Raw genomic sequence first — 26,897 nt, forward strand, 5'->3', positions numbered from 1 at the left:
TGGTTTTGACCAATTTCTTAAATGAATAAAATTGTACATTTTATATAAATGTACATAATTTAAATGTTATTTAAAAAAAAATTATGTATGAGTTATAATCACGTAATTTAATTGCTTTGATGTAATTTCTTCAAATCATTTTTTTATTTTATGTAAATGTATAATATTTAAGAAAATACATTTAAAAGTGTATAATTATATATTAATATATAACATTATTATTATTATTTTATCATTTATACTTCAGTTGCTTTCTGAATTTAAATTTTTACTTTTACTGAGTTTTACTAACTTTTTACGTTTTTTTTTTTTCGTGGTAAAGTCCAAATATAGCTCACTCCCAAATAAAAATAATATAATGAGTCACACAAGTGATTGGTTGGCTGGCTGTCTGTTTGTTTATTAACAAGCAGTTTTTTTTCTCAAAAGTGTTTTTTTATTCGGCGAAACGAAGACTGTCCTGATATAAGTGAGTAAAAATGCCTGTTTAATATATTACTTTATTTTATTTTTTTAACCCTCATGCCTTTCTTGTTTCCTTTTTCTAGTAGCTCTTTGCCAGTGAAGCTGCCTCAGAATAACTTTTATTTGTAGCTTTAACAGTTTGACAATCACACATTTTAAGTGTGCATAAATGCTTGCGGTTTGTTACATGCATTTTCTTGTCAGAAGTTATTAATAATAGCCTCCAGCAATCTGTAACTAACGAGAAGGGTGTGGAAACCAGAGAAATGTCTCAGTACAAAGAGTGACTGTGTATAAGTTACTAAAAATAAGAGGGTGGAGAGAGAGAAACATGATAAAGCCACACGATATTGTGCAGTGTGCGTCTGTTAACCAAATGACATCAAGAAGCGACGAGCCCTTTCACCACAAAAGAGCCTTTCTGTGAGTCTTTGTGATCATAATACTGCCCACAATGAGGTGTATCTCATCAAAAATGTCTGATTTTAGCCTGATGCAAAGGAAAATGAAGAATATGCAGCCTATTATATTCATGAAATTTACATACATCACCCCAGTTCTGTGTAGAAGCATTTTTTCAATTACTATAATGCAAAAAATATGGTATATTATTTCAGTAGTTTAAATGTATTTAGTAGTATTTCTTGTACTTATTAGTATGGAAGCCCAATTCATCCATTTATATATGAATGTATTTATACATTTATAAATATATTTAAAAAATTGCAATTAAGACCCTGAATTCAGAGAAAAATGTGATTTGCAATTCTGACTTTTTCCTGAGAACTGCAAGTATATATTTCACAATTTTGACCATTTTTACTTTTTTTTTTTTTTAGTATTATTGTTATTCCATGGTGGAGAAAAAATAAATAAAAGATTTAAGAGATACTAATAAATCTGAAAAAAATTATGAGATGTAAACTAAAAAAAAAATAATAATAATTCTTCTCTGATTTTATCGCACAATACTTTTTTTTTTTATTTTTCTCTGATTTTATCGCACAATACTTTTTTTTTTTTCCTAGCCGAAAATGGGCTTCCATATATTAGTTTTTTTATATATAGAATTTAAAAAAAACAAAAAAAAACAATTGCTAACAGAAATGAGTTTACCAAAAATAAAAAATAAAAAACATCCAGATGCATTACAGCAAAATATAATTTTTTTCATGACACAAACGAGTTTTTTCGTGGGATTCTTCTTTTAGAGTTGCAGAAAGCAATATCCAGTCATTTCCACAAACATAAAGTAAATCAAAAACTGACATCTTCCAGCTGTGAGGAAACTAAAAAGATACGAAAATAAAATAGTGCGATGAGAACAGCACTTTGTTTTCATATAAAACAGGTCGAGCTACATTTCTAAGCAGAACTGGTGTCCTCGTGCGAGACATTAGTGAACAAATCGGGAAATATTAGAGCTTCTAACACGAGGAAGGGTGATTATTCAAACTTCCTCATTTGCTGTGCAACCTTTCTGCCATCCGTTAAGCACTGAATATACTAAACACATGTCTTTCGCTATTTTCCCCTCTTGGATCGTCCCTTGCGGCCGCTCAGTCTGCCGGGGCCGTGGGCCGAGGGCCCGGGCTGCGGGGCCGCAGCGATGTTGATCTGACCCTCCTGGATTTCTTGCCGGGCGTCTGCCGGCATGCGGTCGATCTGCTGCTGCGTCTCCAGGTAGAACATGACGTCTCGCAGCTGCTCCTGCAGCTCGGCGATCTGGCCGTCTTTATTGGCCGCCGTCTCGTGAGCCCGCCTCTCCTCCTCCTGCAGCTGCGCCTGGAGCTGCGTCTGATTGGCTCGCAGGCACCGGTTCATCTCCTGCTCCTCCCGCAGCTCTTGACTGAGCTTCACCACTTTGTTGTTCAGCTGTGAACATCTGCAGAAAACAGCACAAAAGACTGTAAACGGTGTGTTACTATTAAAAAGAAAGCCATTTTAAATGTTGAAATTTTAAGCAATAAGCATCTACCTTTCACAAATGTAATTTCCTTAAAAAAAAATTTTTTTACTACCAATAAATACACTTTAGCCAGCACTTTAAAGGAAAAAAATAAATAAAAAATAAAAATATTTTATTTATATTAACTTACATTTAATGTACAAACATTTACTTAATGAAATATTTTATTTTACCATGCAGTGTTATGTTATTATCATTTATATTCAATTACAGTTTTTATAAATGTTCTAATGATTTTTTTTCACATTTTCTCTTTTCATTTTAATTTAATTCATTTAGTTTAGCTTTTTTGTCATTTTTTAATGTCTGTATAATTTCTATTAATTTTGATTTTAAGTTATTTTAGTACATTATTTTAATAAGCTAAATAAAAATGAGAAATGTTGCCTTGTCTACCAGCAGAAATAACTCTCTAACACATCCACCCATTTATTTTTAGTAAGTTATACACAGTCACTCTTTGTACCGAGACATTTCTCTGGTTTCCACACCCTTCTCGTCAGTTACATATGCGTGGGATTGCTGGAGGCTATTAATAATTTTATAGTTTTAGTTAAGTGTAATAACCCTGTTATCTGGCCTATAGTGAACAGCTATTGTTAATGGATCTCCCAAATGTTTCATTTGATGATTATGAAAAATTCATTTGACAGATAATGTCATTTTTACTTCTTATCAAGGGATTGTTTTTCTTTGGTGAGCTCGTTGAGTTTCCGCTCCAAACTGTCACACTTGTCAATCGTCTCCTTGAACTTGGCCTTCATGTTGTTGATCTGAAACCCACACAAACATAAAGAAGCTGCATCACTGATGTTAATATGAGACACAGCAGATTATTATGATCTTAAACATAACGCTGTTATGGATTAGTTCAAGTAAAGGTGCGGTTCTAACCTCCTCCGCTGTGTCTTTCTCCAGATGAACTATTTTATTCTCCCAGTAAATGCGCTGAGAATCCAGCTGGCTGGTTAATAAATATGAATACTGCAGGAAAAAGATTTGTTAAAGCGGAGATGGCAGAGTATCTGACACAAAGCAAGTTTCCCACACACACACACACACACACACACCTCGAGCTGCAGCGCATCGATCTTCTCATCCTGACAGGTGTCTCCCTCACACTCGTACTGCACCATCTTCCCGTCGCTCTTACTGGCAACAAGCCGATGGACGTAGTTATCTGAGCAACAGAAGGACAAAGACTCAAACTATTTTCAGTATAAACGGTTTCAAAAATTGTATTTAAAATTAAAACATTCAATGCATTTAACCTGCATAACTTTTGGAGTGAAATATTAACAGGATTATTCAACAATAAACGTTGTAGGGGAAAACTTGATTTTATCCAGTTAAATTTTAACCCTTTAAGCCCTGAGGCCTTTTTTGCCTTACTGAAAAATAATGACTCATAACTTGAAGACTGTAGCAAGGAGAGTCAGAAGGTTGGTATCATTTGATAGAAAACTTTCTGTACTTTCAGTACAAATGATTTCATTTGGACATTCTACTGCTGAGAAACAGAGGATAAAAATGTGAGAAAAATTTGAGTGCTCAAGAGAAGTCTTATTTGACATTCAATATCTCAGGATCGAAATAAAGTTATTTTTTGATGATGTTCCCCAGCATCATGTTAGCTGTATCTGTTTCAAATGTTGTGGTGATAACATAAAGTATCCAAAAGTTACAGTATTTTGTAACAAAACAGGCCTTTTTGTTTAGCTCTTGACTCCTTGAAGGAGTTTTAAAAACTGTTGTTTTCTGAGTGCCATACACAAAAATAATGACTCATAACTCCAGGACCGTAGCAATGAGAGTCAAAAGATTGTATTGTCTGATAGATATTTTTCTGTTTTTATGGGGGAAAAAATCTTTGCATTTGAATATTCTCTTGCTGAGAAATAGGTGATAAAATGTAAGAAAAATTTGTGTGGTCAAGGGAAATTTCTCATATTCTTATTTGAGATTCAATATCTCAAGAAAGAAAGAAGGCAGGAGAAAGACTCCAAGCTTACTAATAAATAAAAACTATAATACTATATTAATAATACTAAAATAACACTGAATTGGACCAGTGTTTAAAGATGAGAAACATGATAATGATCCATATATAATAATCCATAATTTGACATATTTCTGAGTGAAATGTTAATATGAATAATCAGCAATAAACAGCAATTTTTTAAAATAACAAATAGGATTCATTTTTTTCAAAAAGGACCTGTAACACTAGCTTTCTCTATTCTATCAATTTTATTTTTATTTATTATATAATAACAAAAAAACAAAACAAAAAAACTTGCTTCGTGTACTGTGTTAAGCTAACTCAGATTTGTTATATCACTTGCGTATCATTGCTCTTTTGTTGATTCTGATTGCTTCCATTGTCCTCATCTGCTAAATGACTAAATGTAAATAATGCAGGGTAGGAATTTCTATTCATATTTAAAATTACCAGAGAAGTAAACATTTAACCGTTATTTTCAAGCATATGTCTGCACATTTTTTTTTTTTTTAGCATCTCTGCATCTCTATGACGTCACACACCTCCAGCGTAGTCCCAGACCCTGTGATTGGTCAGCTGCATGGCGTAAGTGTGCTGTGTTTCCTCAAAGTGCTTGTAGGCATGACGACTAACATAGCGTCCGCAGCCGATGTGACCGCAGATGAGACAGATCCACAGATTCTGACACACATAACAGATATGTCTCAAATATAATCTAATGTTAGTCACTGAATCCATACAGTGTACAAACTGAAAAATACATCTATGTAGGATATGTTATTCATGATGTGCAATAATCAATTCATTATATTACATTATAAATAATTATATTACATATATACATATAACCTGGCTCATGTGTGTCTGGCAGCAGATCACCGTGTCCAGTTCTATTTTTCAGATGTGTTTTGTCCAAAGAAATGTGTTATTCATTATTACTACTCAACTTCTTTTGCATTGGTTTTTTGGATTAGTTGTTTACCTCTTGGACTCCACACTCAAAACACTTGTTCTCCTCCACCGGTTCAGGAGTCTGACAGTATCTGCACACGGGACACCTGCAGAAAAAAAAAGTGCACACTGTTAGTGCTCTTAAAGGAATAGTGCAAATTTGTTGAATATTTACTCATTCTCAGGCCAGTTTGTTTCTTCATCAGATTTGGAAAAATGCAGCATTGCATCACTTGCTCACCAATGGATCCTCTGCAGTGAATGGGTGCCGTCGGAATGAGAGTCCAAACAGCTGATAAAAACATCACAATAATCCAAAAGTAATCCACAGCACTCCAGTCCATCAGTTAATGTCTTGTGAAGCCAAAAATGTGTGTTTGTATGAAACAAATCCATCATTAAACCATTTTTAACTCAAGTCGTTAAGTCCACAATTCATTATAACACTTCCTCTGGTGATAAAGTCCATCTGTTGTCTGTCACATCAAAATCCAGCCACATATTTGTTTAGAGTTATTTTGGACTGTAAACGGTGCTTGATTTGTGCAGATTTCTTTCCTGATTCAGACAAGATGCACTGGAGGAAGCATTATTATGGATAGAGGACTTATATTTTAGCCTGAAACAATGGTTTAAAGTTAAAAACTTTTAATGATGGATTTGTTTCCTACAAACATGCAGCTGTTCCCTTCAAAAGACATGAAAAAGAGTGGTGTGGATTATTGTGATCTTTTTATCAGCTGTTTGGACTCTCATTCTGACGGCACCCATTCACTGCAGAGCATCCATTGCTGAGACACTGATGCAATGTTACATTTCCCCAAATGTAATGAAAAACAAACTCATCTACATCTTGGATTGACCTGAGGGTGAGTACATTTTCAGCAACTGTTCATTTTTGGGTCAACTATTCCTTTAAAGACAATGTGACGTCAAAAATACCATTTACTTTCTTCATAAATGTCCCGTCTTCAGTCTAAATCTAATACTCATGAGTCACAGTTTGAGTTAGTAGTCTGTTCAAATCACTAGCTCATAGTAAGAGCATTAGTAATAGTGATGCATGGATTAGCAAACTCCACTAATAATATCATGACCTAGATTCATGCCCAATCAAATCCTGATGAATGAAATAAAGTCCCACCCTACATAATTTCCAACTGAATATCGGTTTACTCAGAAATATGTCACAAAAAAGCATCACACGTGCTCACATTTCATGTGTGTAAACACTTACACCTGAAACCATCTGCACTCCCATTGTGCGCATGAAACATGACACTGTGACGTTCATCTCACAGGTCAGAGGTCAGCTATGACAATTAAACACAAACACAACAGCAAGAACAGAGAACGGCCCAGCAAACCTGTATCACGTCAATGAAGAATCGGGACAAAAAGGTTAAAAGTGACGCACGTAAATAACAGATGAGAGCAAAATATGAGCACAAACACGGTGTCATGCTCTGCTGCGTCATGAGAGAAGAATGTCACACGAGGGTGTGGATGAAATTTGACAAGCATGAACAAAAATAATTAACTAATATAATACATACATACATACATATACATATATATATATATATATATATATATATATATATATATATATATATATATATATATATATATATATATATATATATATATATGCACACTTACAATTTATTGTTTATAATTAAATGTAGAACAAATTAAAATGATTTAAATATCAAATTATAATACAATAAAGTCAATAATAACTATATTATAATTAGGGTAGGGTCAGACTTGAACTTTTTCCAGTAGGATTAAAATTATTATTACTATTTAATATATATTTTCCTAGCACACACAGCCTTGGACATATTACCAGCAAAGCTAATTTTTTTTAATTAAAACATTTAATTTTTGTTTTCAAAATGATTTTGATTGCATGTTGAATCTAAAGGCTTTGGTTGTGAATGACAGCACTCACGTTGCATCCTCCCATCTCTGCAGACACTGGCTGTGAAAGCTGTGGTTGCACAGGGTGGTCAACACGCCGTTGACGGACTCGTCCATGCGCTCCAAACACACGGTGCACTTGGGCAGCTCAGTCAGATCCATCACAGGTAAACTGGCCCCCTGTTTATAATGAAGAGTTTGAGATCATTCACACATTCCAGAACACTGCAGCTATTGTTATGCATGTAAATCAGTGCTGGAAACACGACGTGTGTGTGTGTGTGTGTGTGTGTGTGTGTGCTAGTCAACAACAAAACAGGTTAATCCTGGTCACTTAAGCAATGCATCGGTCTAAAATAGTGTGAAGTTGCCAAGAATTTTATAACTTAGTGTCGTTTGTTCAAATCATAGTAGCTGCTTGCTTCAGTAATGATGATAATGTGATTTCTTATTAATTTTGGAACTAATTGTTAATAATTAAATCTAGAGCCGCTAGATTTGCTTTAGTAAACACTATTAACTAATGCTCCAGAGCCTTACCTCTTCAGATTTGATGACTTCCGCTCTCTCCACATAGACTAACTGGCAGACAGCATCCTCAATGGAGTTGAACTGACGGCCGTTGCATTCTGTGTAGAAGCTGTCAGCATCGGCCTAAAGAAATGAAAAAAACACAATGACCGTCCATTCATAAAATACTGAACATCAAATAAACTCGATGTTCAGCAGGATAATTTGCATGAGTTTATTTTGCAAATCACGTGGCAAAATGTGTCTACGGTCAGAATCAGAGGCAAATCAACTCCTTGCAGGCAGCACCAGAAAATGCATGAAGGTTTTTTCTGAAGAACTGTGTTATAGACCAGATTAGTGAGGATTAGACAGACTGGGGACTTTTTAGATCCTGCCCAATGGAATTTCAGTTCATTCATTGTAATTGTTCTTATATCTGGATAAGTAACTGACCTGACGCCTGAACTTGACCAGCACCATGTACTGGTTGGGCATGGAGTCCCGGATGATCTTCATGTGCTCCATGACGTCATTGAAGGGAGCCACAAACTTCATGAGGTCGTGGCTGGTCATGGTGGTGGGAACGGTGAGGATGCACAGCATCGCACTGCGCCGCACGTCCTCTGTGAGCGACGTCATCTTACTGTCAACACACAAAACAAGACCGACGGCTCTAATCAACCATGCAACAAAGTGTCTGTTGTTCTAATTCCACAAATTCCATGTTTTTGGGACATAAATATATAGTATATAACATTTTAAAAATTCATATAAAGAAATCCCAGCAAACCAACTCAATGACTAATATAATTTGATTATACAAAGTCTATAGACTTACAAAAACACCATTCAGAAATAATCAAAGCCAGCTTCATTTTCCAATTACATAGGAAAAATTGACTATATATTTAAAAGCCAAGAATGTAACAAATCTTGGGGCTCTGACAGCGTTCTGGTGTTTCAGCAACTATGCTCAAATGATTCAACCTTGTACTAAGTTCAGGCTGTTTCCTGGAGTCACAATATGCAAGAGAGGAGATGAACTGGACCCTAATAATTTCAGAGGCTTTTGTGTGAACAGAAAGTGTTTTAGCAGTATTTTAAGCAATAGAATTGTAAACTTCCTTAACGGACACACTGCAGAGTATGTGAGCAGCAACAATTTCCCCAAGTATCTCAGTATGTCTTGAAATATCACAGAAGCGCTGTTCGTAAAATAAATTAAAAGAACCAAAAAAAAAAACACACTAGCAGAGTAGTTTTAAAGAGGCTTATTGGAACACACTAGTGTGCAAACTTTTCCAAGCTTGTTGCATGGCTGTCTGCAGTAGAAGGTATCATTGCTGCTTATTGCAGTGCAAATGTTTTTTTTTTTTTGTGAAGGATGAAAATAGTTAGTTATTTTATCTACGGATCGCTGCATTTCTTTCAGATTTCTACTCATCTGAAATCGGATACAGAGGAAGGAGCACTGTATTACATTTGTTTGACTGTATTATTGAGAGAGCGACTGCATGTGAATAAGTGCTGTCCCTGTTTAAATCATTTTCTTATTTTATTTTGTTCAGTGTCTTGAATGATTTTACAAATTTATTTGGTACTAACAAGCTAGCTAAATATATGTTTAATGTGAATTCTTGCTAAATGTGCAGTTTATATGCAGTTTTCATTATTATGGGCTGTTGGTATGAACTGTACTCGTGATGGAGCGGTAGTGGAGCGCTCTTGGAGCGAGTGATAACCACCATCCGCTCCTCGCTCCCGTCAGAGTCCCACCGCTCTGCTCACACACTCTGGTGCTGAGTCAGAATGGCTTCCTTCTAAATCACATTCACCCTCTGCACAGGCTGATCAATAAACACGGCAAACAGAACACAAATAGAAAAATATCTGCATGCTTTGTCAGTTTCCAAAAAAAGCATTTGATTCTATTTGGCACAATGGAATATATTATAAATCAGAATTCTGCAAAATCATTCTAAGATAACAAAGAAGAACACCCAATAACGCATAAAGGGCATAATTAGGCCAATTCCTATTGATTATTAATATGCAAAAAATATGACTCAAATGAAACTGGAGAGACAGATAGATAGATAGATAGATAGATAGATAGATAGATAGATAGATAGATAGATAGATAGATAGATAGATAGATAGATAGAACGATAGATAGATAGATAGATAGATAGATAGATAGATAGATAGAACGATAGATAGATAGATAGATAGAACGTAGATAGATAGATAGATAGATAGATAGATAGATAGAACGATAGATAGATAGAACGTAGATAGATAGATAGAACAATAGATAGATAGATAGATAGATAGATAGATAGATAGATAGATAGATAGAACGATAGATAGATAGATAGATAGAGAAGATAGATAGATAGATAGATAGAACGATAGATAGATAGATAGATAGATAGATAGATAGATAGATAGATAGATAGATAGATAGATAGATAGAACGATAGAACGATAGATAGATAGATAGATAGATAGATAGATAGATAGATAGATAGATAGATAGATAGATAGATAGATAGATAGATAGATAGATAGATAGATAGATAGATAGATAGATAGACAGCACTAACTTAGTTTTGTAGAGGTGCATGATGCCGTGGACGATCTCCACTGACGGGTTTCCGCTGAAGAAGGAGATCTGATCCGGCAGCTGTTTGGAGGGAGAGTCTGGAGTCACACTCTCGTCCATCTGATCATTAGCTTCTCCGTTTACGTCAGCTGTGGACTTCAGCTCTTCTTTACCGTCCTCGGCTCCTGATGGAAAAACACAGTCTGTTTACTCCTCAGGGGTTAAACGAGTGTCGGATGAGAGAGTGACTGAAGTGCTGCGCTGCAGACCTGCGCTGGGCTGGAAGGTCTCGATCACCATGTCGCTCATCACGCGGCTGCCCAGGTGCTGGTGGAGGATAGCGGCTCGCTCCAGCTCCGTTCTACCGCCCAGCGTCGCTCTAGCGGAGGCCAGCGCCGCCTCTCTCATCTCGTCCTCTGACATCTCTGAACCTGAGGGACGCAGGAGCTGTGAGCTGTGACCCCAGCCCTCAAAGAGAGCTCAAACACACCGAGTGTGTGACAGACGCTCGCGATATTCAGCATAATCATGTTTCTTTGCTATTCTCTCAGCTCAGGTCCGTGATTCTACTGCTACTGATATACTAAATTATTCGGAAAAAAATAATAATAATAAATAATCATTACCATAATAAAATGAGTATATTATTATTTATTATTTTAAATTGTTATTCAGTTTATGATTACTTTTTCACTGTATTTGTTTCTGTTATCCTGTGTTCTAAGTACCAGAAAATATCTAATAACATTAGCAATAATATTAATAAGAATAATTACTACTACTACTTCTATTATTATTATTTTACTGAATTATTGAATTTTACTTCTAATGAACTATCTAAATTTTGTGTTTTACTCAAGCGCTGTAAGAAAATAATAATAATAAATAATTACATAATTATATTTTTTTTTTATTATTATTATTTATTTTATATGAAAATCAAGTAATGCATACGCAGGTATGATTACCCTTAATAATACTATGGTATTTTCACATAAACCATGTCACTTTATGAAACATAATATTTACATCGTAGTTCAGAATACTATGGTACCTTGTGGCATGTGCAAAAATGTTTTTGGACATGCCACAAGGTGCCATAATATGGTAATGATGATAATATGAATCTGGCCATCATCCTGTACCGTGGTAAACAAAGTCAGTGTCAGTTATGTAACAGTAAACGAGATGAACTCACCGGCGCAGTACTGAAAGGCGCGCGGGGACTCAGACTGATCCGCGAGCTCGAGTCTGATCACAACCAGAGACACACTCATGTGTTCAGAAGATCGAGCCCTGACACACTGCTACACACACAACACCGACACACGGCCCGTGCTCATGGGCTTTCATCAGAAATATATGCCATAAACGCTGAACAGAATTACATTAATTATTAGAGAGAAAACGCGTGAAAACAACAATGACGTTTGAGAATGAAAAACAAATGACTGCGTTACTTCCGGGAACGAGGATCACTTCAAAATAAAAGCCCTAACTACACTTTATAATAAGAGCCTTTCGTGGCCACTGTTTGTGAGTAATATAATGGTGATATTGTTTAATATGCATCATGTACACCATGGTATTTTTATTATTCTAATTATTGTTATTGATATAATTATTATATTCATTACATTTTCAGAATGATATATTTATTGGCAAGTACATTATTACACACTCAAATAATTAGTCTTGAAGTGAGATGGATGGATGGATGGATATTTTTGTTATTTATGTATTTATTATAGATGGATGGATGGATGGATAGATAGATAGATAGATAGATAGATAGATAGATAGATAGATAGATAGATAGATAGATGGATGGATGGATGATGGATATATAGATGGATGGATGGATGGATAGATATATAGATGGATGATGGATATATAGATGGATGGATGGATGGATGGATGGATAGATAGATGGATGGATGGATGATGGATATATAGATGGATATATAGATGGATGGATGGATGGATAGATAGATGGATATATAGATAGATGGATGGATAGATAGATAGATAGATAGATAGATAGATGGATATATAGATTGATGGATGGATAGATAGATAGATAGATAGATAGATAGATAGATAGATAGATAGATAGATAGATAGATAGATAGATAGATAGATAGATAGATAGATAGATAGATTAAATTAGAAAAGACGTCAACATCATTTTAAAGTCTGTTTAGTTTTTATAATTAATCAACAACACAGTACACAGTAGTACATGCAAATGTTGAAAATAAAAATTAATTTATCATTATTCAAATAAACAAACAATTCTTCATTATATACAAGCAACATGTGTTATAAACCATTCTAAATGTGTTTCGCTTGACTTGCAGTGAAAAAACCACAACATGCTCACTTCTGAGTGTGAGTGTAAATTCTCATCAAATCATCGCTCCATCTTATCTATGATGGTGCAAGCTGTAAAAGTGCTGCTATATTTGCACACCGAGCCACTGCCAGAGCACTAAACACTTTCTGGGTAACTCTCAGCTACTGGTTCAGACTCCACCCTGTGAACTCCCAACAGTGACAGCAGCAGCTCACATTAACCTCCGACGTGAGCTAGTCATCTGGGCTGGTTTATGCATTACGAATCCTCATCAAAAGAGTGATTCAGATAGACTTTAAATAAACATTCTACTGCTTGCGTCAACAAACCCAGATTAAACGTTCGACTAGTTCTGCTGATTAATGGGGTTTCCTTATAGAATAAAACAAAAGCTGTGTATGATGACCATTTTCCACAATACTTCAGTCATTCAAATCAATTTCCCAGTTTGTTGTCTGATTCAAATGACGTACAACAGAGTGCAAACAGACTATTTTTATGCACAAAGGTGCATCAGAAGGTCTGCTTTTTGCATTGTACGTGATGGGGGAGGTGGTTTGGACAAATGGGAGGAGGAGCTGCAAACGTCTGCCTGTTAATGTTCATCTGGCTGTGAGGAAGTCACCTCCTCTCGTCTCCTCATCAGCCAAGCTTCTAGAGAAATCTGATGTTTCTGAACCACACACCAGAGTGCTTTCCAAAGGTAATCCAGCTCTGTTTTTAGAATACATACTCTGTTTTTGCATTTGTCTTCCTGTATGTTTTTCTGTTGCATCTGATAAAGCTTAACCACTTCAGCTGAGGCAACTGTCTAGTCGTACTGAACTTCCCTCATCTGAGCAAAACCACTGAGATTAAGCTGCTGGAAGACTTCAGACTTGCAGTCTGGTCGCGCACGCTCATGATTTAACAAGCCACTTTTATTGCCCTTGTTCTCCAAAAAGGGGTGTGTGAAAAAGAATTTCCAGGAAGGAAACCATATCTGCTTTGGCAGAGGGGCTCGTGAAGGAAAGGCAGAATGTGTGGAATGTTGAACACACCGTTTGCAAAGAAACTTTGTTTAAATGCACCTCAGACCTTTTGAGAAGCTTTCACAAGAGTTCCAAGGTCAGTTCTTTTTGTTTGAAGCAAACAGGCTTCATGTTTCTGATTCAGTTTCATTGTAGGGGAAAACGGAGAGGCTTCTTAGAAGCAAGAATTGTTGTTTCTGTCATTTGATACTTGATAATCAGACAATATACGAGCATAGCTTTTGTTGGAACTGAGCTCTTTTGTTTTCTGTTGAAGTGAAACTGTTTTAAATGGAGTATAATTTGCATGTGTATAGTCTTTGACGCCACTCTTTCAGCCTACAGGCAAGCTGAAAATAATGAATGACATTGCCACAACATGCTTCTATTCTTGCTGTTTTGTGGTAATTGCAAACTGCAACGTGGATCACAAAGCAGAGGTTGAGTTTATGATGCATGCTGTTTACAGCATGAGCCATGATGCACTGAAGAGTTAGTCAGGATCATTTAGGACAGAAAGCACACTTACTTTGAGGTGAGAATGCTAAACGAAACAAGCAAGAAGTAGAAATGTACAATGGTCATCTAATTTGTGCCAAGTTTGGTCCTGCCTCTGAAAAAAGGTCCTATTTTGGAACAGAAATAGTGGTACAGAAACAGAAGTTTTTATCAAATCATGCATGTTTATAGTGACCTCTCATTAAATATTTAAATACACATGCCTCCATTCATGCTTTCAGCATTAGCTGTTTTGTACGGTGGAAAATGCACCAAAATAAAGGTGCAACATGCATCACAAAGCAGAGCTTGTTTTTATGAAGCATGCTGTTTATAACATGAGTCATCATGTACCAAAGGCCTTTACAGGGTCATTCAGGACAGAAAATGCGCTCACTTTGAGGTAGGTATGCTAAACAAGACAGAAGATCCAACTCCAACCAGATTGCATTTGCACTTTGGTGCTGCTACCATGCATGTCTATAATGACCTCACGCTCGCTGTTCGCTATCTAAATGCGCATGCCTCCATTCTTGCTTTCAGCATTAGATATTTAGTGGAAAATGCAAGATATAATGCACCAAAATAAAGGTGCAACATGCATCACAAAGGAGAAGTTGAGTTTATTATGCATTCTGTTTACAACATCAGTCATATTATAAGGTTTTTTCAGGGTCATTCAAGAAAGAAAATGTGCTCACTTTGAGGTCAGGATGCTTAACGAAACATGCAAGAAGCAGAAATATCCAATACTCATTTATTTTGTGCCAAGTTTGGTCCTGCCCCAATGCAAAAGTTTCCAAAGGCATTTTGCAGTAATGCCATTGAACAGGACTGTCCAAAGCTGTTCCTGAAGAACCACTGTTCTGCAGAATTTAGCTCTAACCCGAATAAGCACACCTGAACCAGCTAATAAAGGTCTCCAGACTCACTAGAAACTTCCAGGCAAGTGTGCTGGAGCTAAACTTCGCCTTCTGGAAGCAGGATTGGACACCCCTGCCATTTAAGATAATTTTTTTGGGGTATCCTAAAACAACCTTTTGTAACAATTCCATTTATTTCTTAGTTTGAAGAACATTTCAATCATCTAAAGAACCCTTTTCAACTATAAAGTACTTTTTGTCCAATGGAAAGGTTCTATGGTCGTAAAAGGTTCTTCTTGGAACCAGCAATGGCAATAAAGAAGCTTGATTTTTAAGAGTTTAAAGAATTTTTCTTTTTAATCTAAAGAACTTTTTTCTACTATAAGAACCCTTTTGCCCAAAGGAAATATTACATGGAATTTTAAAGGTTCTTCATGGGACCATTTATTCCAATAAAGAACCGTTAGCGGCAGAAATGTTCAATTTGTACTCATTTATTTTGTGCTATTTTTTGAGCAGAAATATAGAACAAAAAGTTGTCAAAATAAGTTTTGAGCACTTTTCAAGTTTCCCCTGCTGGAAAATCCTGCAAAAACTACTTTTGAAATGCAATCTTTATTTCTTAGCATAGTAATTACTCAAATGTATTAATATTTACATTTACATTTATATTTAATCATTTAGCAGACGCTTTTATCCAAAGCGACTTACAAATGAGAACAATAGAAGCAATTAGACCAACGAGAGAACAACAACAGTATACAAGTGCCATGACAAGTCTTAGTTAGTCTAGCACAGAACTCATAGCAAGGTTGTTTTTTCCAAGAATAGGATAGACAAGAAAAGATAGACAAGAAAAGAAAAGAAAAGAAAAGAAAAGGTAAGTGCTAATATTAGTTGGTCAAGTGCTGGCGAAAAAGATGAGTCTTTAGATGTTTTTTTTGAAAATGAGTAAAGACTCGGATGTTCGAATTGAGATTGGGAGGTCATTCCAGTCCAGGAAAAGGTCCATGAGAGTGATTTTGAACCTCTTTGGGATGGCACCACAATGCGCCGTTCACTTGCAGAACGCAAGCTTCTGGACGGCACATAAGTTTGAATTAGTGAGTTTAGGTATATTGGTGCCGTGCCAGTGGTTGTCTTGTAGGCATATTTCTCATAATGTTTGGTTTTTATACATTTCTTCATTGCTTTCCACAGATGGGAGAACAAGACCCCAGTGACAGGCTGAGAGGAGACCATCCGAAAGAGACAAAGGAAAATGGCACCGGAAGCTTCTCCCAGTTCTCCTCAAGCGTACGCACCATGGTGCGCATTCGCCAGAAGTACCAAGCCATCAAAAAACGGCGTCTTGAGATAGCAGCCGCGTCATCATCCCAGTGCTTCATTTCTCCACGGTCCACCAGCCCGAAGGTTTTCACTTTTGAAAATATCCAAGACCCCATATACTCTAACCCCTCTTCCCCTCGCAAGCGGAAGAAAAAGAGGAAGGGGCGGGTTTTGTATCCGAGCAGCAGTTTGAGAGCCGTACCCACAAAAGAGAGAAGCCGTGCAAAGAAGTGCCTCTACTTGTTGTGCATCATTGTATTTCTACAAGTTTACAACGCCATTGAGAACTTGGATGACCATGTGCTTAAATATGATCTGGACGGACTGGAGAAAACCCTTAAAAGGGAAGTGTTTGGCCAACAGGAAGTGGCAGAGAGTCTTCTGGGTCATTTACATGATTATTTGTCAACTTATGTACACAATAAACCTTTAGTGTTGTCGCTCCATGGACCCACTGGAGTTGGAAAGAGCCACGTTGGCCGATTACTGGCCCAGCATTTCCGCTCAGTTGTTGGCGACGACTTGGTGATGCAGTACTTTGTTCTGCACCATTGCCCAACAGACGACGATATCCCACGATGCACCAAATCTCTGGACTCTCACGTCTCGGAAATGGTCACTCAGGCTGAGGAAGAGGAGAAGATACCGGTCTTTATCTTCGATGAGGTGGAACACATGCCCAGGGAGCTGCTGGACACATTGCAAGACCTGATCCATCCCAAAAACAACAACGAATACTTAAACGCCATCTACATTCTCATCAGCAACCTGGGACATGAAGACATCACCAAATTCGTTCTGCACAACTCCAGCGTCGCTGTCTCAGGCCATCTGAGCTTGATTCAGGAGCTGAACCCTTGGTTGCGTAGCTACCTTGAAAGATACCACATGGTGTTTTTGGAGGCAGACCTCCTGCCCTTTATGCTTCTGGAGAAGAGCAACGTAATGGATTGTTTTATTGATGAGATGTCCAGGGAAGGATTCTATCCAGATCGATCCCATGTAGAAAGGCTTGCGGAAGAACTATCATACTATATAGTTGGCGAACGGGAGTTTTCTCACACCGGATGCAGGCAGGTTGTGGCAAAAGTGAACCTTCTCTGAAACAAAATCTGCCGTGCAGATGGTCAACGTGAGGAAATTGTTATTGGTGCCATGAGAATGACAATTTTTTTTCACATTTCATTGTGCATTCTATGTAAAAAAAAAAAAAAAAAAAAAAAATATATATGTTGTACAGTTATACATTATCTTTGTAAAGAAAATGGTATACTCTACTGTTTCAAAGTTTGGGGTGCGAAATATTTTCGTCTCTTCTGCTCACCAAGATTGCATTTATTTGATTAAGAAATACAGTAAAAACACTAATATTGTGAAATATTATTACAATGTAAAGTAACTGCTTTCTACTTGAATATAGTTTAAAATGTAATTTATTCCTTTGATCAAAGCTGAATTTTCAGTGTCATTACTCCAGTCTTCAGTGTCACACAATTTTGAAACTTTGTGAACGTATTTACTGTCACTTTTGATCAATTTAATGCATCCTTGCTGAATAAAAGTATGAATTTATTTAATAAATAATTCTTTCTAACCCCAGACTTTTGAACGGTACTGTATTTTTCCTCATACTTGTAACTGTGAAGCAGGTCCATGAAACAAGCACAACTCTAAATAACACAAAACAGCATTCAATTTTTCTTTGTTTATTAAAATTTCTCAATTTCCACTGGAAAAATGAGGTACAAAAACCAACTTCCTCAAGGTTGTAAAATTAGTTATTATATATAATAACAATATATATAATAGTAATATGGAAAAAACTGTTGGTATGTACAACGCATTGATATCTGTGCCCATAAAGAGTTCAATGCACAAAAATTGTACACTCATTTGTACACCGAAACACTTTTGAAATGGTTTGCTAGCGGCATTTTTTTCCCACAATACAGAGTTGCTCTCTAACTTTCAATGAGTGTGAAAAAAGATAGTGTTTGTTAGCTCTAAAAATACGCATGCTGTCTGTTCAGTTTCCTGTGAGGCTTACAGCCCTAGAAGTGCAACATCACTCTACTACAGCATCCTGAGAAATAACCTCAACTACGACCATGCAAGTTTATGACCTTCGCTCTCCAACGCAATAAATCAAACACAAGTCCTTAACATGCACTGACATCACCAGAGAAACACGCAAAGCTAGCAAATCTACCGCTACTTGTGTAATTTGGTTTGCTCTAGGTGCTCTACATTAAATCTCGTTAAATAAATTAGGTGATCAGCAAATATTTCCCTTAGAAGGCCAGATCTTACGGCCGGTTGAGATTGAATCACTCAGCTCCCACAGCCTTGCAAAAACCATCAACATGCCACTAAGTGTTTTTAGTCATCGAGTGCTAGCGTGTGATGTAGGAGGACTGGGTCTCTCTTCTTCTGTGTCTTTTGCACTACGGCAGCTACGCTTCCAGTTCAAAGCCCAGTCCTACTTTGTGTCCGCCTGTGCTGAAGTTTTTTCCATCGATCAAGGCCGAGAGAGTGAGCTTCACACCTTTACAATGGGACAAAGAGAATGCAAGACATTAAAAGATACACAAAGAGGTTAATTATAAGTATCTTAAAGAACTACTGTAAAATATTGGTCACAAGATGACCAGAATGGAATTCTAGTGTACTACATATTGTGGAGCATATACTGCTATTTATGAATAATTACTAGTTTTAAAATAGCACTTTGTATATTTTTTAGCAAATTGTAAGCCATATGCAAAGATCAACGCCTTTAAACAGTAGTATGCGACATTGCTGTCACATAATCTCACTGTTGCATGCAAAATTCAGTAAAATAAAAATGTTTTAAAAGTACATTTGTAATCTTTTTTTTTTTCTAAGTTGACCCAAAAATAAATTTTCCTGAACATTTACTCATCCTTGGGCCATCCAAAATGTAGATGAATTTGTTTCTTCATATGAAAAGAAATATAGCATTCCATCACTTTCTCACTAGTGGATGCTCTGCAGTGAATGGGTGCCGTCAGAATGAGAGTCCAAACAGCTGATAAAAACATCACAAGTAGCTAACACAAATTACTTTCAGTCAATTAATTTATTTTTTATTGAGTGGCTAGATGTATTTTTGTAAAAAGATGATTCATCAATAAGACATTTTTACTTTCAAACCATCATTTCTGGTCTTTTATGGAGATTATTTGCCATAATCCATAATAACGCTTTCTCCAGTGAAAATGTCTATTCCCTGTTGTCTTCTCACATTAAAATCCACAGACATATTTGTTTAGAAAACAATTTTGGTAACCAGTGCTTGATCTGTGCATATATCTCTCCTGATTCAGATGAGATTTCTTTTTCACTGAAAACAAAAAACAAAAAATAATTATTATGGATTATGGACTCATATTTTAGAATTTACGTTAAACCATCTTAATAATAGATTCATTTCTTACAGACACACATCTTTTGGCTTCACAAAACATTAACTGATGGACTGGAGTGGTGTGGATTACTTGTGGATTATTGTATTGTTTTTATCAGCTGTTTGGACTCTCATTCTGACGGCACCCATTCACTGCAGAGCATCCACTGGTGAGCAAGTGATGTAATGCTACATTTCTCCAAATCTGATGAAGAAACAAACTCATCTACATTTTAGATTTCCTGAGGGTGAGAAAAGTTTCAGTAAATGTTCATTTTCAGGTGAACCATTCCTTTAATAATGCCTCAACTTCTAGTAGTATGCTTGAAGAATAAATCAAAAAGGAAGATGCTGAAAATCACTCTTGGGTCATTCTTCACACTTCAAATGAAATGCACTGCACTCTGGGATAAAGTATTCCCTTCGGTGCTTTGATTGTATATTGAACATTGTCACAAATGTCATCTGGGTATTCGGTGCTTATATTCACAAACTGTGCAGTTTGCATACTGCAGAAATGTAGAAGTGTTATGCTGTTCATATCCAGAGATCATAAACAATAATGATAACAGGATTACCGGGTCGAAGACACTGCGTGTAACCAACTCCAATCAGACTGGCATTGTTCACTTTGGCCTGTTATGAGGAAATAATGAAAAACAAACCAAAAAATAAAACATGCACAGGCTGGTCATTCCAAGCTTTGAATATTTAATACGACTTCCCTGTAAGGGCAGATTTAGACCTGAAAATAATCCAAAAAACAACATGGACACAGATGCTTCTAGTTACACAAACCTTGGTTTGACGTGACGTTGTGAAATGGGACAGAGCTTGAATCATAATGCAACACACATTTGCATTCTCGGCATTGCTGTCATGTACAATGGAACCACAAGCTTGCAATGCATTAGCCAAGAATTTGCATACGAGTACTACTTTTGTTGCTTAACTGAATCCATGTTAAGTGAATTATCCTCTACGCAACAACATAATGTGGATGTGTGAAGACTGTGAACTTACAGACACAGAAGCATCTTTATCCAGCTGGTACTTTGCAGCAACTCCGAAGCGCGTGTTGTTGCTGCCTGAAGTCCAGGCCAAAGTGACGGCCGTCTCCAGCTGATCACTGACCTTCTGATAGACAGATCCTCCGAAATCAGCTCCGTCATTACTGGTGACACATGACACACTTCACATCTTTAGATACTTATCAGCCAATAGCATGCCTTCCAAATGTTTTTTACTTAACTAATTATTGACAGTCAATCATTATTGTTTTAATTTATTTTTTTTGCATTTTCATTAATCAAACACTGTAGTGACAACTGAGAAGTATATATATACTAGGGCTGGATGTTGACACAAATTTCACGAATTCTGGTCTCGATTCAATTTAATTTGTGACCCTAGACCACAAAACCTTATGTCTTAAGTGTCGATTTTTCGAAATTGAGATTTATACATTATCTGAAAGCTGAATAAATAAGCTTTCCATTGATGTATGGTTTGTTATGATGGGACAATATTTGTCTGATATACAACTATTTGAAAATCTGGAATCTGAGGGAGCAAAAAAATCTAAATATTGAGAAAATCATCTTTAAAGTTGTTCAAATGAAGTTCTTAGCAATGCATATTACTAATCAAAAATTAAGTTTTTGATATATTTTACGGTAGGAAATTTTAAAAATATCTTCATGGAACATGATCTTTGCTTATTATCCTAATGATTTTTGGCATAAAATAAAAATCTATAATTTTGACTCATACAATGTATTTTTGGCTATTGCTACAAATATACCCCAGAGACTTAAGACTGCTTTTGTGCTCCAGGGTTACAATTAGAATCATTCCGATATATATCAACTAATGCTGTAAACTATAATTTTCCTGTGTTGTTTTCCAATGATTCTTACACGTTGGTGTGAAGCTGGAAATCTCCGGCCTTGTATCCCAGAGCGAAGTTGTTTTGCACCAGTTTGGATTTGGCCGTGTCAAACGCCATCTGGTAGCCCAAGAGCCAGCCTTCGTATCCCAGAACCGCTGCAGAGTGCACAACCGGACCCTCGAAATCAATGTCGCAGCTCACATTGACAAAGTCACGCTTGTAGCCAGTCTTCAGTTTCCCGCTCTTCTTGCTAAAGAGAGAATAACACTGTCAAAGACATCAAACAAAAGCATGAAACAAGCATCAGATACTAACAACTCACGCTGTGTTTGGTACAAAAGACGTATCCAGGGCCAGTTTCAACCCCTGTATGAGCTGAGGGATGATACAACAAATTATGAATATGATAGCAAAACCATTTGAAGCTCAACAGGGGTCAAAGGTCATGAGGAGAGTGTGATCAGACCTGGTCTTCCACAGACACTTCTGTAGTGAGCTTGTTGTCTGTGTTCCACTTCTGGTTTAAACTCAATCCCAGATCCTTCATCTTATACTTGGTCTCCAAACTCCCGCCGGCTTTTCCCGTGTCCGTGTTGGTGGATCCAGACGTGTTGAACTCCTGCAGTTGGATTACAGTTTATGAACAGGATTTAAAAAAAAATAAAAAATAGGCATGTATTTGCAACAAACAGCTTTTTTTTTTTTTTTAATCATATCAGTCCGTTATGTTACAAAAGCACTAGACTGTTACCTACATTATGATGTTTGGATTTCAAATTCTAATTTTATTATCAGAGATGATAGTAAAGATAAATAATATTGGATTTTGTTTGTTTTTTACTGACAATTATTAACACAACATACTTATAAATATTTAGCCATTTTAAGCTTTTTGCTTTCTACCAGTGAGTATTATTTATACACTATTATAGTACATATTAATATTTTCAATTAGTTTTTTTTTTTTAATTTTCAGTTTTTTATTTTTAATGTGTGTATGTTTTTTTGTATTTTTTTTTTCTTTTGTCATTTTTAGTTGGTTTTTTTGTCCTATTATTTAAATATTTAATTAAATATATAAGATTTTATTTCAATATTTCTAAATAGCTTTAGTTTATTATTATTTCAGTTCATTTTAGTATTTTTAGTACTTAATTTTTTTAATATTCAGTTTTCAATTTAAAATGAGTATAAGTTTTAGTAATTTTTTTTCTTTTGTCATATTTAGTTTGTTTTTTTAAACCTATTATTTAAATACTTAATTAAATATACAAGATTTTATTTCAATATTTCTAAATAGCTTTAGTTTATTATTATTTCAGTTAATTTTTGTATTTTAAATACTTCATGCCAAGGCATAGTTTCTATTTTTTTTTTTTCAAGTTTAAGCTTTTCATCTAATATCTATTTTATTTCAGCTTTATTTTAAATACAGATTCTTAATAATATTAATTTGAGTTACGGTTAAAAACAACAACACCGCTATGTAATTATCAACTACCAAATTAGTGATTTTTCAATTACTAATTTACCAAATTATTGATATTTCAATTTTTTAAATATCAAAATTAATTTTACTATTAGTTAAAAATAACAACACTGTTACCAACAACCCTGTGTTTAACTGTTAAAAGTATCTGTCAGGATGTCTATATTTGTGCATTATTAAAAACTTAAATTTGAAATTGGACATTGAGAATGAAGGTGTGAGGTGTTGTCTGGTGTATATTGATGTTTGTGTGTTGGTGATGGATGTGACAGAATTAGGTTTATTTTGATTGTGACCCACAAACACTGATGGGACGTGACTCTTATTCAACTAGAGCAATGTTGGTTGTGTAGTCAGGGAAAAATGATTCAAAGCTAAATTCACACATGACGTAAAAATAGTTCCCACGAATAACTGACATGAATATAATGACTTGAGGATGTTGGTTGTGTATGTTAAGTGTTTTTTGTTGGTGATGTGTGATGGGTGGGGGAGTTAAGTGGGTGGGACTTGAGAGTGAAACATGCCACTCTTACAATAATCTTACCATCTAAATGCATTTCCCATAATGGTGCATCAAAGACACAAAATTGCTTTAATGTTTACATGCATGACAAATAAGCATTAAGGTAATGAAATTTGCTTCATTGTCATGAGAAAAATTGACCCTCCTTCAGTCCATCCAAAATATTTGTTACTTCATTGGAACAGGTTTGGAGAAATGTAGCATTACATCACTTGCTCACCAATGGATACTCTGCAGTGAATGGGTGCCGTCAGAATGAGAGTCCAAACAGCTGATAAAAACATCAGGAATAATCCACACCACTCCAGTCCATCAATGAATGTCTTGTGAAATAACAAATCCATCATTAAGATATTTTAACTTCAATCTGTTGCTTTCAGCTAAAATACTGTAGGAGTACTCGAACCATCGTATTGCTTTCTCTAATTAAAACGCCGTCTGGTCTGAAACAGTAGAGAAATCTGCACAGATAAAGCTCATTTTGCAAGCCAAAACAGCTCTAAACAAATGTGGCTGGATGTTTGATGTGAGAGGACAACAGGAGATGGACTTTATCACTGGAGGAAGTGTTATTATGGATTATGAGCTAGTATTCTGGACAGAAGCAATGTAGATGATGGATTTGTTCAAGCAGCTTTTCACTTTGCAAGATGTTAACTGATGGACTGGAGTGCTGTGGATTATTTTGATGTTTTTATCAGTCAGTTTGGACACTTATTCTGACGGCACCCATTCACTGCAGAGCATCCATTGGCGAACAAGTGATGGAATGCTACATTTCTCCAAATCTGTTCAGATAAACAAACAAGATTTTCAGCTAATTTTCATTTTTTGGTCAACTATTCCTTTATTGGCGCTTAAAATAGACCTAAATTTTATTTATGCAAAATATAATTTTGTTCTAGTTTGGCCAATATGTTTAAAAAATAAAAAATAAAAATAAAAAAATAAAAAAAACGAACTCACCACTCCATTTTGAGATTTAGTTTTGAGGTCCAATTTAACAATCCCAAAACCTACAAACAAATCAAAGACATTAAATACAGTAGAATGCAACTTGTCTTTAAAGCAGACAGCTTTTCCAGGACGGAGTGAGTTTCCTCACCGTAACCCTTGCTGAAAACATCCTTGGCTGCTTTTCCCAGGTCTGAGTATGCAGGAGGAACAGCCATTCTATCTGTTACATAAACAAAAGGGGAAATGTCAGCACGCTTAAACTGTCTCTGCTGTTGTAAGTAAGCTACAAAAATGACATTTTTGAGGAAACTGGGGATGAACCTGCAGATGAAGCAAACCCACAAAATGGCATAATCAGTTACCATACCCACTGTGTCAGTGTAGTTCATAGTAGATGTTCATTTTCTAGTTAGTAAATTAAGTTTTCATAATCCGTACATGATCCAGCCAACACATTTCACTTTTATTTACACATTATTTTATAAGGGCCTGTTAGATACTAGAAAATAAGTTCACATCCAGCAAATTATAACTTGATTGCATGCAAAAAAAACTATGCCAACCAGCATCTATTTTTACATGATTGTCCATGTGGGGTTTTTTAATCATAGTACAAACAAAATGGGCTGTAGGCAGCATTTTAGAGCATTAAATGGTCTATCATACCTAAAAATACTGCCTATGTAGGATAATACTGAAAGGAGGAACAGAAAAGCTGATGTTCAAACCTGATTATCAAACACTTCAGTAGAAATGCATGCTATAATACAACAGCGACGCCTTCTTCTGTTAGGAAACTTGAGGAAACTTGACACTTGAGAGGCAAAGAAAACAGCTATGTGTGTTTATGCATGAGGGGGCGTGGTCTCGAGCTCATAATCTAATCATGAATGGAGGAAAAGCCTTTAAGACTTAATCATATGCAGGAAGCACAAACATGTTGCACAAACACATTTAATCATGATCAACACAAAACTACACAGTTAACAAGGAAAAGGTGTTTGAATATAAACTAGGGTGAGGTTATGAAAAGGAGCTGCTGTGCTGTCTGTTTTTCATTAACTACCAATAACTGGCTTCATTTTATATTTAAAGTTGCGGTCTGGTTAAAAATAGATTGATAAATTCATACCGAGGATGATGCTGCTGCTGCTGCTATTGTTGAGACGAAATAAAATGATGATTCGAAACGAAAACAGAAGATTTAGAGTGTCCTGTGTTTCAGATTTGACACTACAGGACAATATGAAGGAGACAAACTGCGCATGCCCACTGGCGTCACAGAAACGATTTCTAAATAAAAGTCCCCGACAAGACATTAAAAAGTGGTGTTTTTTCACAAATAAAATGATCAGTTTCTTATATTTTTTATTCCAAAGTGCTCATGCATTAAATCTCCAAGTGCAGATAAATGAGAGATATCAATTTCCAGCTGAAAAGAATTATGTGCCCATATTCAACACTGCTTCATTATTACTCAGACACAAACACACAGTTACCAGCAGATGTCGTCACCTTCACATAATGCTGCTCTCATTATTCTGGATCCTAGGCATTTTTCACATGCATTTTTAATTATAAATAATCAGTTATATTTTTCATATGCTCTGTCCCCCTTTGCATCTTAAAAAGCACATTTTAAATTATGCATGCCGAATCTATACCAGGGATATGTTAGTATCATTGAGATACTATTATAGTTTTTAATATAATAATATATTGAATTCTTTTTTTTTTTTTTAGTGAAGGTTTGAATAATGTTTTTTTTTTAACCTGTCTATAAATGTAAATAATTATTATACATAACTAATTTGTTATTTTAGTGCATCAAGATCATTTTAATTAAAACGACACATTTGGATTTGGATAATAAATCCAAATGTGGATTTATTCTTTTTTTGTATTATATTATGTATTATCTTTTTTAATCTTTTCGTATTCTATCTATTTTCTTTTCATTTATTATACAATTATAAAAAAATATAAGCTATAAAAATAGATAGGTATATTATTTTTATATTCTTTTTGTTTTATTTTTATCTATTCTTTTTCTATTCTATCTGTGTTCCGTATACATGTGTTTAGGCTAACTGAGACTTGTTATAGCACTTATATATCAT

At 35.6% G+C, this 26,897-nt stretch overlaps 3 protein-coding genes across 7 annotated transcripts; 1 reads left to right on the top strand and 2 right to left on the bottom strand.

Annotated features, from left to right (window-relative positions):
- Positions 1-1,609: 1,609 nt before the first annotated feature.
- On the bottom strand, positions 1,610-11,902 carry LOC109091467 (BRCA1-associated protein-like). Its single transcript, XM_042733272.1, has 12 exons — positions 11,630-11,902; positions 10,701-10,862; positions 10,433-10,616; positions 8,280-8,469; positions 7,854-7,967; positions 7,345-7,493; positions 5,419-5,494; positions 4,979-5,117; positions 3,505-3,614; positions 3,329-3,418; positions 3,104-3,207; positions 1,610-2,350 (listed from the first exon to the last, which is right to left on the bottom strand). Exons 1-12 carry the CDS (start codon positions 11,706-11,708, stop codon positions 1,990-1,992), a joined length of 1,758 nt encoding a protein of 585 aa, XP_042589206.1. The 5' UTR covers positions 11,709-11,902; the 3' UTR covers positions 1,610-1,989.
- Positions 11,903-13,334: 1,432 nt separating this feature from the next.
- Positions 13,335-17,921, top strand: LOC109091468 (torsin-4A). 2 transcript variants are annotated; one of them, XM_019105240.2, is made up of 2 exons: positions 13,335-13,490; positions 16,359-17,921. In XM_019105240.2, exons 1-2 carry the CDS (start codon positions 13,455-13,457, stop codon positions 17,589-17,591), a joined length of 1,269 nt encoding a protein of 422 aa, XP_018960785.1. In that variant the 5' UTR covers positions 13,335-13,454; the 3' UTR covers positions 17,592-17,921. The 2 variants fall into 2 exon arrangements, with proteins under 2 accessions (XP_018960785.1, XP_018960786.1); XM_019105241.2 differs by lacking the exon at positions 13,335-13,490 and adding an exon at positions 13,553-13,894.
- Positions 17,922-18,182: 261 nt separating this feature from the next.
- Positions 18,183-26,049, bottom strand: LOC109091469 (voltage-dependent anion-selective channel protein 2-like). 4 transcript variants are annotated; one of them, XM_042733274.1, is made up of 10 exons: positions 25,910-26,049; positions 24,926-24,997; positions 24,787-24,836; positions 23,842-23,844; positions 22,272-22,424; positions 22,128-22,180; positions 21,834-22,055; positions 20,938-21,088; positions 20,493-20,550; positions 18,183-19,032 (listed from the first exon to the last, which is right to left on the bottom strand). In XM_042733274.1, exons 2-10 carry the CDS (start codon positions 24,990-24,992, stop codon positions 18,941-18,943), a joined length of 849 nt encoding a protein of 282 aa, XP_042589208.1. In that variant the 5' UTR covers positions 24,993-24,997; positions 25,910-26,049; the 3' UTR covers positions 18,183-18,940. The 4 variants fall into 4 exon arrangements, with proteins under 4 accessions (XP_042589208.1, XP_042589209.1, XP_018960787.1 ...); XM_042733275.1 differs by lacking the exon at positions 25,910-26,049 and adding an exon at positions 25,506-25,711; XM_019105242.2 differs by lacking the exon at positions 23,842-23,844.
- Positions 26,050-26,897: the final 848 nt, after the last annotated feature.

The sequence above is a fragment of the Cyprinus carpio genome, chromosome B10, assembly GCF_018340385.1.
Source record: "Cyprinus carpio isolate SPL01 chromosome B10, ASM1834038v1, whole genome shotgun sequence".
Lineage (NCBI taxonomy): Eukaryota > Metazoa > Chordata > Actinopteri > Cypriniformes > Cyprinidae > Cyprinus > Cyprinus carpio.